The sequence below is a fragment of the Terrapene carolina genome, unplaced genomic scaffold (genome assembly GCF_002925995.2).
Source record: "Terrapene carolina triunguis isolate 2854851 unplaced genomic scaffold, T_m_triunguis-2.0 Scaffold51, whole genome shotgun sequence".
Classification (NCBI taxonomy): domain Eukaryota; kingdom Metazoa; phylum Chordata; order Testudines; family Emydidae; genus Terrapene; species Terrapene triunguis.
This window is the reverse complement of record NW_020664402.1, coordinates 2,019,180-2,040,056: the sequence shown is the minus strand read 5'-3', so window position 1 is coordinate 2,040,056 and position 20,877 is coordinate 2,019,180. Positions and strand designations below refer to the sequence as shown.

At 49.6% G+C, this 20,877-nt stretch overlaps 1 protein-coding gene across 4 annotated transcripts in view; it reads right to left on the bottom strand.

Annotated features, from left to right (window-relative positions):
- Positions 1-20,877, bottom strand: part of LOC112114971 (KAT8 regulatory NSL complex subunit 3-like) — a 60,968-nt gene that overhangs the window by 11,810 nt on the left and 28,281 nt on the right. For 3 of the 4 annotated variants that reach the window (XM_026657004.1, XM_026657017.1, XM_026657022.1), the window contains exons 11-20: positions 20,596-20,659; positions 19,824-20,024; positions 16,088-16,244; positions 13,857-13,934; positions 6,762-6,953; positions 4,736-4,820; positions 3,570-3,724; positions 2,518-2,630; positions 1,496-1,718; positions 357-490 (exon numbers count right to left, since the gene is read on the bottom strand). In XM_026657004.1, coding sequence (XP_026512789.1) covers positions 357-490; positions 1,496-1,718; positions 2,518-2,630; positions 3,570-3,724; positions 4,736-4,820; positions 6,762-6,953; positions 13,857-13,934; positions 16,088-16,244; positions 19,824-20,024; positions 20,596-20,659 — 1,402 coding nt within the window. The remainder of the gene's footprint in view (positions 1-356; positions 491-1,495; positions 1,719-2,517; positions 2,631-3,569; positions 3,725-4,735; positions 4,821-6,761; positions 6,954-13,856; positions 13,935-16,087; positions 16,245-19,823; positions 20,025-20,595; positions 20,660-20,877) is intronic. The other variant, XM_026657012.1, reaches the window with a different exon arrangement.

Genomic DNA, 20,877 nt, shown 5'->3' with positions numbered 1-20,877 from the left:
TAGAGGCCTCTGCGTTTGCGGCAGGAGAGGACTGATCTATCTCCAACCACTGTCCTACTAGGCCCCTTTCTGCCCAGAGAGCACGCTCTCCCTCACAAGGCCTCATTCCACTTCGGTCTCCGCTCTAGTCACAGCACAGTGGCACAACGGCTCATAAGGGAGTAAACACCCTGGCTTCAACATTAGCAAAACCCTAGTGAGAAAATCCCAGTGGGGGTTTCTGGGCCATATGGCAGAACTCTCTCCCCAGGTGAGATGCTCCTGCACAAAACACGTGGGTCAGCAAACGCTGGTGATGGAAGCATGACATATGCCCAACGGCTTCTCTTCGCCTAAGACCAGAGGCCCAGAATTACCTGAGGTGTCTGAGTTTGCAGCTGCTGCTCCTCCGGCTGGGGCTGGATAGTCCCCACGGCCGCTTGGCTCAGGGCAGTGACACGGTTAGGCTGCCCCCGCAGGGTCACTGTAATGGTAGTTGGAGCCTTCAAGCCTGGAAGAGACAGGAGCGAGGCAAGTCACTGCGACCAGCCGATCTCCGAGCGCACGCTTTACCCCAGGCTTGGTTCTTCCGTTCACAGGAAAAGCAGATCAAACAGTCACAACCCCCCCGCCAGCTGCCAGGCAGCTGCTCCCAAACTGCCAGCGACTGGAGATTAGCTGTAGGACAGTACGAACATGGAGTGTGGCAAGGATCACAGTGCCCAGCACAACATACAGCACAGCAAATCCACCTCTGGGAAAGCCCAACATGAGCTCTCCAGGCACAATCGCTGGCAGTAATATTCGGAGACCTGCACCCAGACCCCATGCACATTTCCTATTAACGGACCACGTGCTGTGTAACGAGGACTTCAGCACGACGTAATGCGAGTTCCAGAGCATGGAGCTGACGGCTGGAATGGCAGACACTAGCTCGGGTGAGCAGACAGGGCAAGGCTGACATTGGCTGGCATCTCTGAGGAACACACAGCCCGCATCCATACCTGGATCTTGGCTCTATGGCGCCTGGAATGCTATGAATTAGGGGACTCGCTGTTCAGAGGCAGCCGCCTGGCCCTGTTTGCAAGCCATCCTAAACCATGCGAGGTATAATTCAGCCTGGTATTAAGGAACATGCAAAGGGGACTTCAATCATGCGCATGATGATCAACTCCTACTGGGGAGGAGATGGCTGTTCACGGTCCATGGTGGCGGATCCCCCCTTTACCCTGCGAGGGATGTAAATTCTCTTGCTGGACTCACGAATTCCAATCCCAGCTCTGCCACTCACTCACTGGGACACCTTGTGCAAATCGCCTCCTCTCTCTGTGCCTCAGTGTCTCCACAGGGGGAGGCAATAGTTCCCTCCTCGCAGCAGCATCAGGAGGGTAAGTCGGCGTTCACAGAGCACTCTGAACTTCAAACAAGCTTTGTAAATGCGAACTACAGTCTGAAAGGAGATGGGCGGGTGCCTGCATCTCCATCTCACAACTCCCCACCAGCACTAGTCCCTTACCTGCTGCTTGATTGGAGATCTGAGCCAAGCCAGGAAGGCTGCTGGCCAGCTTGGCCAGCCCACCGTTGGTCAGCAACTGGTGAATAGCCGTGGGCTTCCCGCTCCCTGAGGCTCCAAGAGACGACAAGGATGTGGCGACTGGAATGGTGCGGACGATTGTCCCGGTACCCGTGGTTATGGCACTCAGACTCTGGATAGGTGCCGGTGTCTTCCCAGCTGAGGTCTGCCAGGCAAGGCAAGTGCGGTGAGCACCAGAGAAGAAGGGGCAGGATGTCCTTCCCTGCTCCCCCTCACTCTCAAGGGCAGTTCGAGGTCTCAGAGGTCTGGCAGAGTCTTCCCACCCTTCATCCCAGTAGGCAGCGAGTGCATCTCAGCCCAAGGGTCGATGAAGTTTGGCCCTTTCACCATGGACACCCTGATTTTAAAATGAAGGGGCAGCCCATGGAGACTACTGGCCCTGACATGCAATAAACCACCTTGATCTGCGTGGAGGCTGCTCAGATAGAGGTGGAGCATTGCAGGGTGGGACCTGAAGTCTCCGCAGGCTGCCCCTGCTAGAGCTAATGGGGTTGCAATCCACTCCACTGTGAGAAGCGAGAGTGGAAGAGGCCCAGCAGGCTCTTCTCACCCACTCCCCGGGGCTCGTGCAGGACCATTCCCTACATTACATTTTCTAGTGTTTTGTCCAGTCTAGGTTTCAATGCCTCCTGTGCCAGAACTCCCATTTGCCGTGCACCTCATGCTGTCACTGCACCCAGCCTCCAGATGGGAGGGCAGGCTGCAGACAGCAGTGGTCCTTGTAGAGAAGGCACCCAACACCCTTGGTCCACAAGTACCCTCCTCCTGACCCAAGCGCCAAACACAAGAGCAGGAGCCTCAACAGAGCTTCTTACCCGCAACAGAGCTCTACTTCATCCATGGCGACAAGGATGCTGTCCTCCCAAGCTCTCTAGATCCAGTTTCCCACTCTCCAGGAGAGCCCATGCCTATCTGAAACCCTCCATATCGCTATGGCTGCCTACCTGTATGGACGGCCCCACGGATGCTACGCTCACTGGAAGGGCTGGTGATTTGGTGCCGATGTCCTGCAGGCTGAAGCTCAGTCCCTGCAGGAGGCTGCTAGCGGATGCTGCTCCTGAAAGCAAACAAGGCTGGGGAACAACCTGCCAGGAAGAGCTAGTTTCTCACCCTTGGTGGACTAGCTTCAGCAGGAGACTGTCTCCTTGAGTTATGCTGTCTCTTGACCTGTGGGATCCCCTCGGTCCTCCCTACGAGCTATGTCTCCAGTAGGAAAACACCATTCTAGAACACGACCCAACATCTATCAACTCACATGACTGCAAACGGGATGTGCACCCAGTGTAGGCAGGGCCAGTCATGTCTAGAACACCAGATAGCGAGCCACTTCCTGGTCCCGTGCAACTGAACTCGGTGGAAATGCTGCCATTAGAGCTGAGCGCATCATTGATTTTTTATTTCAGAAGCTGAACCAAAAAATCTGACAAAAATGTGATTTGGTTCAAACTGAAATTGAATTTTGATGGTTTTTCTTATAAAAAAAAATACATCTGGGGTTGGTTTGTTTGTTCTTCACGTTTTTCTGTTTTGCTCCCGGTCATTTTTGGACGTCTTTCACCTTTTTTTAATACTAGCTAAATTATTAAACAAAACACCGTTTCAAAACAAAAAAGCTGAAATGTTCCATTTAAAAATGGGCCAAAATAAACCACTTTGGAATTTCCCCCCCCATTTCTAGTTTTATACTATTTGCCAAATCTGACCTGAAAGTGTCCCCAAAAATGGACTTTTCTGCAAATGTATTATTTGCTGAAACAATGTCACCCAGTCTAGCTGCCCTTGACCTCAATGGAAACAGGGCCTGGCCCCGTATTCCACCCTCCATCAGGCTCACTTTCCAGCTCCTGAGTAAGCCACTGGCCTCGTTAAACCGCTGGGATAGCCGAGCACTGAGAAAGCTCTCGGCCACTCCCGGGTTACAGCAAAGGTGCAGGCAGGGAAACACACGACTAATTCCCCAGATCCATTTCACAGGCATGAAGAAAGAGGTGGGTACCTTGGAGCGTGTTGCTAGGCTGGGCCTGCCTGCAGTGGGTGCTGCTGGCCACCAGTCTGCTCTGCAAGGAATGGAAGGCGCTGGGAGCTGTGCTGCTAGGGATCATGGCCGAGGGGGTAGAGCTGAGGGAGGGGGTTTCTGCCACAGAATTCAGCCTGGAAAACAGAGAAACACAGCAAATGCACTCCAGTAACCAACAAACTCCAAGGGGATGTATTTCCAGGACAAAGATTGCAGCCAGGGGGTCAAACGCAGCCCATAGCTACTCTTCTGGAAGGGCTGGGTGAGGTTGAAAACTTGACTGTGGTGAACTCAAAACAGCAGCAGCGGCTGTGCCTCCATGGTGGGAGATAGAAGCACGCACAAACAGAGTAGGATGTCTATTTCTGAAATGACGGGTGACTGTAGCCCTCTGCCCCCATGCCATGCTGACTGGGTGTTATACACAGACAGACTCCACCTTTGGAGTTAAAGGGACTTCTCAATTTAAAACTGTTTTTATTTTCCAGATCCTGACTCCAGTTCCCGGTTAAAGGAAGGGCTGCCGCTCTGAGGCATACAGCAAACCAGAGCGGCACCATGGGAGATGAGAAGACTAAAGCAGCATTAGATGCACAGCAAGAACACACACCCCCCCGGGGGGGGAGCATTTCAAAGGAGAATTACTTTAAATACTCCTCCAGCCCTGGGGAGCAAGAGTCTGGCAGCAGGCAGGGCTGCCGTACTGGCAGAGACAAGGGCCGGGCAGGGAAGATTCTTTAAGGACAGGAACTGGAGTCCAGGTTCAGGCAGAAGATGCAGGGAGAGATAAAGCAGTGCCAGGGTCACAAAAGATCAGGAGGTTTGAATCTATCATTTCAATCTTTGTCTCCACCATATAGAGAGAGATATACCTACCATCGGGACACCCTCCCCGCTATTCCCCTCGCTCTGCCAACACGTCTCAGGACTGCCCTGCAACAAGTCAACACCCATGAGGGGTAGGTTCCAGGGGGTTGGATGTCTCCTGTATCTCAGGATTCAGACTCAGAGCTGGACATCTGACATGTCCTTTCACACTCAAGGTCTGAGGAAGTGGCAGACACTGAAATCACGGCTCTCTGGAGCCTGGCATCGGCTCAGCTCTCTCAGAGCTCCACAGATTAAAAATAAAACGATACACTCACTTGGGGGTGGTAAGTAATCCCGAGAGCTCCTTCACGCCTGACCCAGACTGGCCTGCGGTCACGGTGGGGAGCTTTCCTGCCACACCTGTGGGAAATAAAGAAAAACAAGAGACGTAAAGCTCTGCCCTATTCCAGCCTGTGGGGAACCCCCGCTATCACACACGACCCAGTGACACAGAGCAGTGCTGGGGGAACCGAGCTCATCCTGCTGCTCGAAGCACTTTTTAAAGGAAAGCTCCAGCGCAGTCCCAGATATTTTCTAGCACGTTCTAGGAGAGCGAGTCGTTCCAGAAACATCACACCAAATAGAATCACTAATAAAACCAGGAAGTTGCCACTGCGACAATCTCGTGATGCACAATAGGACTGAGGGAATCAGCTTCAACATTGGAAAGCACTGGATACCAGGTGCTCAGCACAGGGATGCAAGCATCTCTGGTGACTTCCACTAATCCGCTTCTACTAATCCTCTCCTTCACTCGCACCCCCACTTCCTCCTTGCCAGATTATTATTATAATACAATTCTACTGCCTCGATGGATCATTGAGCACATGCCGGTTTTCTAGTGGTTGATTTTGTAAGCATTCTATTGAGACACTTTACAAAATACACAGAAAGGCCGGTGAGTTACAATATTTGTTTATTGCGGTGTCTGGGATACAAATGCGTTTGTCCTGTGTATTCCTCCTGCTCACGCACGGTAAGAGGGAATTCTTGTTTGGTTCATGTTTACTTCTGCATTTCACTTTTTTTCTGTGAAAAGAAATAAAGTTTTGAAAATTAAAAAAAAAGTCCAGGAAATCAGAGACTTTCAAAGCTGTTGAAGGTAAGCCACAATATATTCATTAGTTAATTTTCACAGTAAAACCAACTGTTAAATTAACCAAGAAATGTTGCAAAATGGATCGATTTACTTTACAGCTTTGAAAAATCTCTGATTTCCCAGGGCTTTGGAATGGCGTGCTGACCCTTTCAGCTCTACACCGCACACTAATTCTGCTCACTCACAATTACCTTTAAGAGTTATTTTTTGGTGCTCCAAGCAGAAGTCCTACTATGCATCAACCTGGCCTACCACAACAGAGAGTTTCCTTCATGTACCGTGGTTACAATAAGCAAACAAAATTCCTGGCCTCCTCTCCAGTGTTGAAGGGAAACAAAGCTGAACACACTACAGCTCTCTCTGGACTGCAGCTCACCAGGTTGCAACTCACGTCACAGCAGGGTTTTCCTAACCCAGGAGAAGACTGGAGAAGAGTTGGGTTTTGCACATGTACATATAAAAGGTGTATTTGACAGGCCGTTGCAATGCCCAAGGGGATCAGCAGAGCAGGAAACTATTCTATACCGAGAATACACAGAGATTCTTCCAGTGGGAGCCAACATCAAATCCCAACATGGTCCTCCCTTTATGGCAGGAGCTGGTCCCGGATGAGATCTTTGCAGAGAGATTCCAACCTGTTTGGGAGTCCTTTGTTGTCACTTCTACGGCATCAGGGTATGAGGGACACTTAAGCAAGCCACAGACTTACAAAACCGAACCAGACCGAGTGTCCCTCAAGACCAGCATCCTGCATCCAGCAATGGCCTGAAGCTTCAGAGGAAACTGAAAAGACCATCTCCCTCCCAACTCAGTAGATGGTGCAATGTCATACATGGAGGGAAAACGTCTTTGTGCCCCCCACACAATCAGCCTTTCACCCTGGCATATGCAATTTGAATGACTCTCTAGAACCGAAGCTTATGCCATAGGCTCTGCTGTGTATCTATTAAGGGACTTCAAACCCCAGCCTTCCCCAAGCATCACTGCGCACCAAGTCGCTGGCACCTGGAACCACTTAGACTGCCTGCCATGTCTAAATCCTTAAAGAAGAAGGTTCCTACCCCTTTGGCTCCATCTTTGTCAGCAGACACATCCTCATACCCAGAGCTGGCCTGGGACACACCAACTACCTGCTCTCCATGCACATGTCACTGAATGTAAATGTCTCTGGTTTAAAGAGCAGTTCTGGAACTGGGACTCACTTTCCGGCTGTGCAACGAGGGGCACTCCATTCCCTGTGCCAGCAGCTTCCCCGTGGGAGACAATGGTCACCTTGATTTTGGCTCGCTTGGAGGATTTGCTGCAATGGGTCGGGCTGGGGGTTTGATGTCTCTTCAGCTGCATTCGCACATCTTCTTTCTCAGTCCCTTCTGGCTGCTCTGAGGAGACTGGAACTGGGGGAGACAGAAGCATATATTTGAAACCAATACCTGGTGCCTTGAGCATAATTCCAGCACAGATGATAATGCAATATATACCCAGAGAGGGACACAAGCCCATGCATATTCTCCACAGCTTCCTTCATGCTGCCCCCTCCTACCACCCATACACCAGGACTCAGGCTCTAAGGACAGAAAGGACCATCATGATCATCTACACGGACTCTGGCTGAGTCACTGACGGCCTCAAATTATGGTTTAAAGACATTAAGTTACAGAGAATCACCATTGACACTAGTGTAAACCTGCAAGTGACCCGTGCCCCAGGCTGCACCGGAACCCTAAGGCCTTCAGCACCACAGCACAAGTTGCTCCCGCTTGAGCCCCAGGGCTGACTCTGTGACAGCCAGGCCTGGCCTTTAGGCCCTGCTCTGCAAACTGCTGAAGTGCAGGAGCCAAGTGAGAATAGGAACGGATTGTGTGAAACCCTCCTGACTAGCTCAGCTGCCCCCATCAGATGCTGCGTCGCAGGGTGCTGGCGTTGAAGGCCTGTGTCAGGGCTACAGCAACCTGGGTCTGCCTCTCCGTTTTGTCTTTTGACATAGGGAAATTGCAGGGCGAGGAAGTTGTGGCTGGGCAAGGAGGGGGCCTACACCGTGGTCCTTGTGAGACTGAGAAACTTTATGGCCTGCCTGGCTGAGGTTTGGGTTTTACTCAGACTCTTAGAAACCAATTATCTACTGGGCTCCAGGCATATAAAAGGGCAAGACAGTCCAAGTTCCCGTGTGTGTGAACGTGGTCCTTCTGGAGGTCAAAAAGGGACACCAAGAGCCCTCAAGCCAGTTGGGAACCACCTCAAGAACTTGGAAAAAAGCAGCAAAGACTGGAGAGAGATCTTGGGTGAGATTTCAGATCTCTCTGAAAGCCGAGAGACACACAAAAGATGTTGTTAACATTTTTACAAGGCATCTGTGGAAGAGTCAGGTCTGAGTTTAACTTCAGCTGTTGAGGTAGCTCCTGAAAACTACCATTGGACACAGGAACATGTAGGAAGATGCCTCTCTGAATTACAGGTCACTGGCGTGGGCTCCTGTAAAGAACCTTCATAACAAATTGGTATTTGATTAAAGGTCTGCCACAGAGCTGTTTGAAAATAGTGCCCATTATTTACCTGGACCGGAGAAGGCCGTATTTACTGCAATATTACAGAGTCTGTCACTGTCTGTGGGCTGAGCAAAGGGACTAGCAGCACGCCAAGGCTTCTGTATTTGGTTGATTTGTTTCCTCTGTTTTATATTATTTTCCTTATTCTAATCCTTAAATACAGTAAAAGGCCCTGTTGTGCCAGGTGCTGCACAGACGTTGAGGTGGACACAGGATTTTCAGTATAGAATCTAGATGTTTCAAACTCAGGCTGCTTCCTGGGGAGATTTTGGGAAATGGAAGTTGGTTACTGAGGGCTGGTCTATGTTGCCTTAACTACAAAATTTCACATCCTGTGCAATGTAATTAAGCCGCCCCAAACCCCGGTGTAGACACCACTAGTCGACAGAAGAGGTGGGTTTACTACGGCGCTGGCAGACCCGCTTCTGTCACTCTAGTGAGTGTGAACACGGCAGCAGCCCAGCTGCAGCGCTGCATCTGTGCCGCTGTAGCATTTCTTGCATAGACATACCCTGAGCCAGCCCACAGAACAACACTTCATACTAAACATGCAAACTTTTCTGCAGAGTCCCCCGTGACAGTGACATGGCAGAAGGGGACGGACGAAGCTGCCCTGGGCTCAACTCTAATAGCACGTTTCCAGAATGCCCTGTGTCGAATTTCCCCCAGCTCCCTTCACCAGTGCTTTCTGCACCCCGTTTTCAACCATGTCCGGGAGGCCTGGCACCTAGGGTACAAGCAGGGAACTCAGGCAGGAATGACGTTTGCTGAGGAGACAACCTCAGCTTGTCAGTACTTGATGGAAAATTCCTTCTTGACCCCAAATATGGTGACCAATTCGATCCTACACATTTGGGCAAGACCCACCAGCCAGACACCCGGGGAAGAATTCTCTGTAGTAACTCAGAGCCCTCCCCATCTAGTGTCCCATCACCGGCCGCTGGAGAGTCCTCTCTCTCCTTACCACTCACTTCTCTAACCTGATTTCCTTGTGCATCACAAACTGCTGTATTTAGCATGAGCTCTTCATATTCTAAGACAGCACAGTCTAAGGATCCTGTCTTCTTCTGCACTGAAGAACAGTGCAGACTTATCACTCTATGAACCACTGCAGTAATAATGCCCCTTACAGAAGTGTTTTTCATTTCCAAAACACAGTACAAATACCAGCCCCCCATCACATATCCCCATTTTACCCATGGGGAAACTTGTGGCCCAGAGAGAGGTAAAGTGACTTGTCCAAATTCACACAAGTCTTTGTCAAAGCTGGGACCAGACCTCAGCTGCTGAATCCCTGTGCTCTGCTCCAGCCGTCCCTGCACTGCAGCTCACATTGCTAGACTCCCACATCCATTGCTTTGCCAGAGTCAGTTCTTTATCGTGTTTCCTTGGTGCTCACCACCACAACTGTGCAGCTCAATCATTCCTGTACGTACCCTCGCAACACCCCTGCAAGGCAGGGTAACACTTATCCCCAAGGTACAGATGAGGAACTGAGGTCCACAAAGACTAAGGCCCAAATCCTTCAAGGTATTTAGGTGCCTAATTCCCATTGATTTCAGGATTGAGGCTCTGTTCCTAAGTGGCAGGCCCAAGGTGACACAGGGCGTCTGTGGCAGAGCTAGATCCCCTGCCTCTGTCCGATATCCTAACCTGTCTGGCCTCACATAGGCAAGCCGAGACTTCTATTTTTCTGCTCAACAGTTCCTTTGTACCTCATCCTCCCAACCCGCCCCGCCCCAGCACATCTGTTCTGTCCTGAGGCCTACTCTGTAAATTCTCTGGAGCACACACCACCGCTCCTATCAAAATGGGACCCTCATCATGACTGGTACCCTGGGCACTAGGGGAACAGAAGTGATAATTAACCACAAGACCATCCTTCCTCAGGACCACATCTTGCCCATTTGTATTCCACTGTTGATCTGTAACTGCATAATCTCAATTTGGAACCCTGGAGTTCATGGCTTGCACCATGGTGTCCATCTCTTCACTGGAGAAGTAAGCCTGGTGCAGGAGAACGAGCAAGGGTGATGAAATGAAGGCCGGCTTTCAATGCAAAAGGTGCACCTCTACAGTGCTCAGAAAGGGAGTTCCCACCACACCTGGTCTCAGTCCACGCTGGGCTAAGGGGCGATAGGAGTAAGGTCCATGACACCAACCCTTTGCAAGCACTTTGGAGGACAGGATTAGAACTCAGAATGACCTGGACAAATTAGAGAAATGGTCTGAAATCAGCAAGATGAAACTCAATAAAGACAAGAGCAAAGTACTGCACATAGGAAGGAAAAATCAAATGCACAACTAGAAAACGGAGAATAATTGGCTAGCTCATAGTACTGCTCAAAAGGATCTGCGGGTCATTGTGGATCACAAACTGAATACGAGCCAACAATGCGATGCAGTGGTGAAAAAGGCTACTATCGTTCTGGGGTGCATTAGCAGGAATGTGGTATGTAAGACATGGGAGGTCATTGTCCCGCTCCGCTGAGCACTGGTGAGGCCGCAGCTGGAGTACTATGACCAGTTCTGGGCGCTGCACTTGAAGAACGATGTGGATAAACTGGAGAGAGTCCAGAGGAGAGCACCAGACATGATAAAAGATGTAGGAAACCTGACCTGTGAGGAGAGGTTACAAAAACTGGAGACATTGAGTCAGTCTTGAGAAAGGAAGACTGAGGAGAGACCTGAGAACAGTCTCAAATACATTAAGGACTGTTATAAAGATGACACTGATCAACTGTTCTCCATGTTCACTGAAGGCAGAACAAGTAGTAATAGACTTAATCTGCAGTAAGCAAGATTTAGGTTAGAGATTAGGAAAAACTTTCTAACTCTGAGGGGAGTTAAGCTCTGGAACAGGCTTCCAAAGGAGGTTGCAGAATCCTCATCACAGCAGGTTTTTAAGAACAGGTGGGCAAACACCTGTCAGGTTTAGTCTAGGTTTACTTGGCCCTGCCTCGGCACAGGGGGCAGGACTAGGTGACCTGTCACGGTCCCTTCCAGCCCTGTGGTTCTAAATTCAAGAATATACAAAGCCTGCAAAAAGTCACTGAGGTAGTTAATTCCTTCTCCTATGGGGGTGGGGGAGGAGGGGCGGGTGTGTAGAAGAAATAGTCTGTCCTTGGGGTCCAAGTTCCTTACTGAACAGCCTTCATCCTCCTGGAGATAAATGACACCACTTTGCAGGAGCAGGTCCCCTGACCTACTGCTGGGGGAGAGTGCAGTTGAACCACTTTACTGCTACGCTTTTATTTGTTGGCACTGCTCTAACCCAATGCAAGCATCAATCCATTATTATCTTAGCACCTGCACCCAGGGTCCTGCTTTGAGGGAGCAAGGTGGGGTGCTGACTGCTAACAGACGTGCAAAGCTTAAATACCTTCCCCAGCACTGTGAACATGCCGAGTGAATGGAACTACCCAGAGAGTTTCTGATCACCTATGCAAAGAGATTACAGGCATCAGTTCCGCTGTGAAAGCCCCTGAGACCGCCTGAGCATCAACCGCACCACACAGCGCCATCAGCTGGGCAGCACCATGAAATGGCACCTGCAGGGGGAAGTGATGCTACTACTCCTCAAAGCATCCATGATAGTCTGTAGGAACCAGTGATCAAACACCCCCCCTTGCATTCCGCATGATCAAAGCCTCCCCTTCATTACATGGTTACTGTGGCGCACACAGACTCCCGTTCTCACAACAGATGGGAAGAGCTCCTGTGTGCTCAGGCTTAACCCCCAGGCACCAGCTCTCTGAGCTATAGTTAGACATACCTACTGCTCCCACTTCACCATGGCTTCCCACCACGCTGCTCTCCTGCAGCCAGGCTGAATCGCTCTCCTCAGCCCCACTGACGCAGAAGCAGCCAGGCTGAAAGACAGTGTGACCAGCCCTGGGTTCACACTAGCTACTGTCAGAGCTGCCAGTGGGCAAATCCAATGTAACCACATGAAGGCATTTTCCCATAAAGTGCTGGATGGCAGAGACGGAGGTGCCCCTTTGATGGTGTGGAACACTGCACACCTGGATCCTACTGATGCTGCCTGTTCGATGCTCCAGAAACAGGGTGAGGGTGGTGAAGCACTGGAATGGGTTACCTAGGGAAGTGGTGGAATCTCCATCCATAGAGGTTTTTAAGGTCAGGCTTGACAAAGCCCTGGCTGGGATGATTTAGTTGGGGTTGGTCCTGCTCTGAGCAGAGGGTTGGACTCGATGACCTCCTGAGGTCCCTTCCAACCCTGCTATTCTATGATTCTATGAGGCTGCTGCCAGTATGTCCCAGGGAAAAATCTCTTCCCATCCGGACAGCATGCGAGCAAGAATCACCCCAGTTAAGCACTGAATCCTTTTTGTGCCTGTGAGCTGCTGTTGGGTGTTCAGACCCTGTGGGGAAGTGCAGAGCTACTCTGCTGAGTCACCCAGGCAGCCTGACCAGGGGGACCTCATTACCTCCAACGCAGTAGTAGAAAAAACAAAGTTCTCAGAGGCAGAGCTTAAGGGAGGGAGAACTCAATAAGTAATCAGCCTAGACTAGGACCTGCTTGTCTATACAGTCCTGCCTGGCTTTGTTATATCACTTCTGGATACAGCCAAACCCCAAGAAGGGAGTGTCTGGACAATAACCAATTGTGTGTGTTAGGCAGAGAGAGGGATGGGAACCTCCTGGTATCTCAGAGAACCCAATTACAGCACCCCACAGTCCCACTGGTCTCCAGCTAATTATCCAGAGCTTCATTCTTCTAGACAAGAAGCCACCAGCACTATGCCATGATGAACCATGCTTTACAGAGAGGTGTTCCTCTATCACACTCGCACTCCCCACATCCGGGGGCCACGCACTCTGGCACTGACGGGTCATGTCATGACAAAGCAACTCACATTAGAGAGAGATCCGGGTATTACAGCAACTGAAATGTCTCCCAACACTCCCACCAGCCTAACCCTGCTAAAATCCTCCTTCAGATCTTTGTCACCCGCCTCTTCTAACCTCAAGTCCTTCAGCTTGACTCCACAGCTGGGGCCAATGCCATTGGAGGCAATGAAGTTGCATCCATTTAGCTGAGCTATGAATCTGGTCCCCTCATCTCTAGGTCTCAGAGGCTCTGACATACAGTAGCCAGTGTCTTCCTTCAGTCCCATCCTCCCACTATCAACAGTGGCTTCCTATCCATTTCAGGATCCAATTCAGCACTGCCTTCCTGCTTTCCCAAGGAGTCCCTCGCCCTCCCTACCCACTCCTCTGCTGTTCCTCCTCCAACTCTCCATGGGTTTGGAAAGATGCTCCAGCCGGCCTCTTTGAGCCACTAAGCAGCCCCGTCTCTGCACCCTCGACAGGCTGTCCAAAGCACTTTCCCATACCATGCATCAAGGACGCGCCTTCCATGTCAAAAGCACAACTGCCCGTGCTGGGGTCTGCATCTCAGCCAGTCAGACCCAGCACACAAAGGGTTACGCTCCTGACCACAAGAAGCTGCCAGGTCACCCACATGATTCCACAGTCCATCAGAGCAAACCACTGCGAAATCATGTCACTCCCAGGGAACATTTACCTGCCAGAGAGAGGGAAAGCCAGGGGAAGGGTGTGGCTGTTTTGCTTCAGCTCCCACTACAGCAATGAGAAAGCAAAGAGCAGAGAGAGGGGGACCACACGCTGGAACACCCCCCAAACCAGTGCAAGGAGGAGAGGAAGGTGATGGAGGAAAGCCAGAGGAGGAAGGAAGCGGAGAGAGAGAGGAAGTGAGGAGATACTCACCAAAGAGACATGAAGAGGTGCCAGGAGGAAGAACTTTCCTCACCAGCATGTTTTGTTTCAGAAAAGCAGCAAACTGAGCTGAAATGAATCAGAGAGAATTACAGTATCACAGCTGGCTCTCACTGGGGGGGGAGGGGACAGGCAGGGGGCAGGCAGCTCTGCAGCCACCACGCACTCTCCAGGACCCAAACTGGCCAGCGGGGAGCTCTGCAGACCCCACTCACTCCCTGGGACCCACAGCTGGCCAGCGGGGAGCTCTGCAGACCCCACTCACTCCCTGGGACCCACAGCTGGCCAGTGGGGAGCTCTGCAGACCCCACTCACTCCCCTGGACCCACAGCTGGCCAGCGGGGAGCTCTGCAGACCCCACTCACTCTGACAGATGGAAGTACAGCTTTGTGATGCAGCCTCAGGGCATCTGGAGACAGCACTGACTGATCCCCCAAACTGCAATGCATCACACCCTCCTGGGAAGGGGCAACAGGTCTGGAGACATCCCTCTCCCTCCCTCCCTGAGAGCACTACCAAACTACACACCATCCTTCCCACAGCCCCCTGACTGTCCCCTGACTACTGCCTCCAGGGAGCATGAGCAGGCTTGTGATGTCTAGTATTGGAGCTGTGCACACAGACGCCCTTCAGCTAGTCACACTGGGCATCTCTGAGCTGAAATGCTGGCAATGACTGGAAAACAGTAACTAGTACACGCAAACATTCATTGCCACAACACTTCGATGAACCTCCCTCTGGACTGTCTTTACCCTGCAGAAGTGTCTGCCAAGATACCCACCACAGAGCCTTCTCCTGCTCAGTTCCCTTCACGCACTCACCAGGAACTTGCGCCTATAGCTAAAACATAGGCCGGAGCAGACTTCAACGGTTCTTGCATTGCTCTACTATGTGGGAGACCTGGACTCAAGTTCCAGTCTGCAACCTACTGTGAACCAGAGAAAGAATGCATAGAACTAGCAGGCCTGTTCGGATCTGTCCTGAGCAAAGGAAGCAAGAGAGATTGGAGACTGGAGAACTACTTCCCAATTATCATAGAATCATAGAATATCAGGGTTGGAAGAGACCTCAGGAGGTCATCTAGTCCAACCCCTGCTCAAAGCAGGACCAATCCCCAACTAAATCAATAGTGTTTGCCAGGAGGGCTTATCTATGGCCCATCTGTGACAAAATATTATCCACAAGTTCCAGAGGAAAACATACCTGCCACTCCACTGAGAGACAAGGCAGGGGAGGTAATATCTTTTATTGGACTGACATCTGTTGGCGAGAGAGACAACCTTTCGAATTTATACAGCGCTCCTGTTCTGGTAACTCAAAAGTTTGTCTCTCTCACCAACAGAAGTCGTTCAATAAAAGATATCATCTCACTCACCTGGTCTCTCTAATATCCTGGGATCAACATGGCTACAACAACCCCACCTACACTGACAGACCACTGACTGTCAGACCTTTCCGACCTCTTTCCCCGCACGACTGAAGGTGCATCCCAAGATCTTATCAGCATCCCACAGGACAAAAAACACGGCTCAGGTTAGCCTTTCCTTCTTGGTGGCTGGCCCTCCCCTGCCTTCTAGACCGGGGTAGTCAATTATTTTTTGTCAAGGTCCAAGATCAAGGTACAGTCATGGTCCAGATTCCAGAAAAAACAACAACGATGATAATAAGTAAATAAGATTTTGGGGTCCGTTCAAAAGCATCTGGCAGTCTGGATTTGGCCTGCGGTCCGCCTACTGACTACCCCTGCGCTAGACCCTCATCTTCATCCCGTCTCAGTGGCCTGACCCACCCCAACCACCCTTTACTCCCTAGCAAAATCTTCACGGATACAAACCACCAACCCATCAAGCGCTCCCAAATGGATGTGCCCACACCCACTGGGCATGACATTCTACAACTGCCACCAGGACGGGCAAAGACCCTTCACAGTCTCGGCAATAGCAAAACAAAGGCCTGTAAGTGACTCACCCTTTTATGGCACAGAGACTACCGTTTCCTGCCCAGAGTCAGCTCCCATATGCCACTGCTTAGGAGTGACAGTGCATAGGGCCTGAGCTGCGGGGAGACTGCCCCATCTGAATGTCACACGGCCAAAGGAAGTTTGCAGACTTTAGATTAGTCCTGCGGGGCAAAGTATGAGCATAGCTGGACAGTGACAGCCCCAAGAGGCTTTACCAGGGTAACAAGGAGGAAGCGAGTGGAGCAAGCTGCTGGAGCATTACCTTGTGCCTGCTTGTGTGTCAGGACCCCGTCTGTTCTCTGCACATGTCTCTTCAGCAGCTGGGTGGCACCCATCTGGCTGGACTTCTGGACAGATGACACAGCAGCCATTTTGGTTTTGGGACTCGAGGTGGGGCTACTGGAGACACTGGACAGATCCTGCCCAAACGAGAAGGGAAGCCCCATCCAGTCAGGTTTCCATGGCAGGATGCAGCGATGGGTTATTCATAATACTTGGTGTAGCAATTACTTTACATCTCCACAAATCGGTAGTTCCCACTTGACCCTCACAACCCCCGATGACCAAGCTTGATATCACCATCCCTGTTTTACAGATGGGAAAACTCAGGCATGGAGGGCAGGTAACCTGCCCAAAGTCACACCAGGAGTCAGTATCAGAGCAAGGATTAGCATTCAGGAATTGAAGCCTCCTCGCCCGGCACTCCGACCCCCAGGCCAAGCCACCACACCAGCACTTCGACCCCTAGCCCAGCCCCTCCCCCCCCCCACACCTCTGCACTCCGACCCCCAGCCCAGGCGCCCTCCCGCTTATATACCAATGCTAGAAGTCTAAATAACAAGATGGGTGAACTAGAGTGCCTCCTATTAAATGAGGATATTGATATAATAGGCATCACAGAAACTTGGTGGAATGAGGATAATCAATGGGACACAGTAATACCAGGGTACAAAATATATCGGAAGGACAGAACAGGTCGTGCTGGTGGGGGAACGGCACGATATGTGAAAGAAGGCGTAGAATCAAATGAAGTAAAAATCTTAAATGAATCAAACTGTACCACAGAATCTCTATGGATAGTAATTCCATGCTTGAATAAGAATATAGCAGGAGGGATATATTACCGACCACCTGACCAGGATGGTGATTGTAACCGTGAAATGCTCAGGGACATTAGAGAGGCGATAAAAACAAAAACTCAATAATAATGGGGGATTTCAACGATCCCCATATTGGCTGGGTACGTCACCTCAGGACGGGATGCACAGATGAAGTTTCTAGACACCATAAATGACCACTTCTTGGAGCAGCTAGTGCTGGAATGCACACGAGGAGAGGCAATTCTTGATTTAGTCCTAAGTGGAGCACAGGATCTGGTCCAAGAGGTAATCTACCTGAACTGCCATAACATAATAAAATTTAACATCCCTGTTGGGGGGTAGGGGGAGAACCCACCACAGCAGCCCACCACGGGTAGCATTTAATTTCAGACGGGGAACTACACTAAAATGAGGAGGTTAGTTAAACAGAAATTAAAAGGTACAGCGCAAAAAGTGAAATCTCTGCAAGCTGCATGGAAACTTTTTAAAGACACCATAATAGAGGAACAACTTAAATGTATGCCCCAAATTAAAAAACATAGTAAGAGAAGCAAAAAAGTGCCACAATGGCTAAACAACAAAGCAAAAGAAGCAGTGAGAGGCAAAAAGGCATCCTTTAAAAAGTTGAAGTTAAATCCTGGTGAGGAAAATAGAAAGGAGCACAAACTCTGGCAAGTGAAGTGTAAAAAAATATAATTAGGAAGGCCAAAAAGAAATTTGAAGAACAGCTAGCCAAAGACTTAAAAAGTAACAGAAAAAAATGTCTTAAGTACATCAGAAGCAGGAAGCTGCTAAACAACCAGTGGGGCCACTGGACGATCGAGATGCTAAAGGATCACTCAAGGACGATAAGGCCATTGCAGAAAAACTAAATGAATTATTTGCATCAGTTTTCACACCTGAGGATGTGAGGAAGATTCCCAAACCTGAGCCATTCTTTTTAGGTGACAAATCTGAGGAACTGTCCCAGATTGAGGTATCATTAGAGGAGGTTTTGGAACAAATTGATAAATAAAATAGTAATAAGTCACCAGGACCAGATGGTATTGACCCAAGAGTTCTGAAGGAACTCAAATGGGAAATTGCAGAACTAATAACTGTGGTATGTAGCCTATCATTTAAATCAACTTCTGTACTAAATGACTGGAGGATAACTAATGTGATGCCAATTTTAAAAAGGGCTCCAGAGACGATCCCAGTAATTACAGGCCGGTAAGCCTGACTTCAGTATTAGGCAAATTGGTTGAAACTATAGTAAAGAAAAGAATGATCAGACACGTAGATGAACACGATTTGTTGGGGAAGAGTCAATATGATTTTTGTAAAGGGAAATCATGCCTCACCAATCTACTAGAATTCTTTGAGGGAATCAACAAGTATGTGGACAAGGGGGATCCAGTGGATATAGTGTACTTAGATTTTCAGAAAGCCTTTGACAAGGTCCCTCACCAAAGGCTCTTAAGCAAAGTAAGCTGCAATGGGATAAGAGGGAAGGTCCTCTCATGGATTGGTAACTGGTTAACAGATAGGAAACAAAGGGTAGGAATAAATGGTCGGTTTTCAGAATGGAGAGAGGTAAACAGTGGTGTTCCCCAGGAGTCTGAATTGGGCCCAGTCCTATTCAACATACTCATAAATGATCTGGAATAAGGGGTAAACAGTGAGGTGGCAAAATTTGCAGATGATACAAAACTACTCAAGACAGTTAAATCCCACGCAGACTGCAAAGAGCTACAAAAGGATCTCTCAAAACTGGGTGACGGGGCAACAAAATGGCAGATGAAATTTAATGTTGATAAATGCAAAGTAATGCACATTGGAAAACATAAACCCAACTATACATATAAAATGATGGGGTCTAAATTAGCTGTTACCACTCAAGAAAGATCTTGGAGTCATTGTGGGTAGCTCTCTGAAAACATCCAGTCGATGTGCAGCGGTAGTCAAAAAAGCGAACAGAATGTTGGGAATCATTAAGAAAGGGATAGATAAGCAGAAAATATCATATTGCCTTTATATAAATGCATGGTATGCCCACATCTTGAATACTGCATGCAGATGTGGTCGCCCCATTTCAAAAAAGATATATTGGAATTGGAAAAGGTAAAGAAAAGGGAAACAAAAATGATTAGGGGTATGGAACGGCTTCCGTATGAGGAGAGATTAAAAAGACTGGGATTTTTCAGCTTGGAAAAAGGACGACTAAAGCGGGATATGATAGAGGTCCATAAAATCATGACGGGTGTGGAGAAAGTAAATAAGGAAGTGTTATTTACTCCTTATAACACAAGAACTCGGGGTCACCAAATGAAATTAATAGGCAGCAGGTTTAAAACACAGAAAAGGAAGTATTTCTTCACATAACCTACAGTCAACCTGTGGAACTCCTTGACAGAGAATACTGTGAAGGCCAAGACTATAACAGGGTTAAAAAAGAAACTGGATAAGCTCATGGAGGATAGGTCCATCAATGGCTATTAGCCAGGATGGGCAGGGATGGTGTCCCTTAGCTTCTGTTTGTCAGAAGCTGGGAATGGGCCACAGGGGATGGATCACTTGCTGATTACCTGTTCTGTTCATTCTCTCTGGGGCACCTGGTATTGGCCACTGTCAGAAGACAGGATACTGGGCTGGATGGACCTTTGATCTGACCCACTGTGGCTGTTCTTATGTTCTTAAGCCTTGCAGGAAACCTTAAAATGCAACTCATCTATTTTGGAAGAGCCATTTGCCACCACGTGAGCAGCTGACACCTCCATAAGCACCCCTCTTCTCCCTCCACACTGACATCATCTCTGTGCTCTCACAGCCTGGCTCCTCAGTGCAAAAATAGCCCACAAAATGGTCATTCAAACACAGGCCTTCCCCAGCTCCACATCCCAGAGGGCCAGTCCCTACCTCTGAGCCAGAAGGCGAGGCCGGCACCTTGGCTGCCGGGGAGGTGGGACTGCTGGTTCTTTCTGGCAAGTCAAATGACAGGTCCCTCCTGGTCAAGTCACGTGGTTTCTTCTTTTTCTCGGCATCGAGGTCCCTGGGGTCGGAGCCTGAATGGTTATCCGCGCGGGTGAGGACTCCGGTCAGGAAGTCAGCTATTTCATCCTACACAGGGGTCAGACGTCTCTTAACAACTAGCAGCCACGATTTGCCTAGAAGCAGCTTCCAGTTACTGCCCTGCTAGGGTGCAGGGAATTTAGCTTAATGGTCTAAAGAAATAAATACTAAGATTCCAGAAACAGAGAGAACAGCCTGGGCTTTGCGGGATTCTACTCCCCTCAGACCTTCCCAGCTACGCTGCTCAAGACAAGAAGAATTTAGCTATTTTTAATGTTACTAGGTATTGTGTTAAAGCTTAATCTTGGTGGCTCTCTGGGAACAGGAGGGGAATATGCCGCTCTCCGTACCATGAAAGGAAGAACCACAAACACCTGCTTCCCCAGGCCAGTCAAATGCAGGACTATGGCCCTGATAGCAGCATCCAAAGGGTTAACATGTCAGGAATACTGATTTCACCTCGAGGGCACTTAACAGCTATGCTGTCAATGATTTCACTTGCCTACCCACCCCTGCCCAGTCAATCTAGGCAGCAGCACTGGAGCGTGTGCTCATGGAGACGACTGGGCAGTCACGCTATGGAGGGGAAACTGCTCCGAAAGATCTCTCTGCTTGTTACCTGGATGCATCTGTCCACCATGCTCTGAGTCAGGCCTTCCGCCTTCTTTTTGGCTTTGCTTATCCTATTTAAAAAGGTGGGTGAGTCAATAGATGTTCATTCGTCCCCCCTTTCCCTTGCCCCCACCGCACCGTGGCCAACATTCTTAGCTTGAAAGCCAATAATCAAATGAGGGTTTGCTGTGCTACTGAGATTCCACCAATAGGAAGTAGGGGCTAATTAGCTCGAAGAGTGCTTAACTCAAGGGCTCCATCTGCTGGACACAATGTGCCAAGTAGAGCT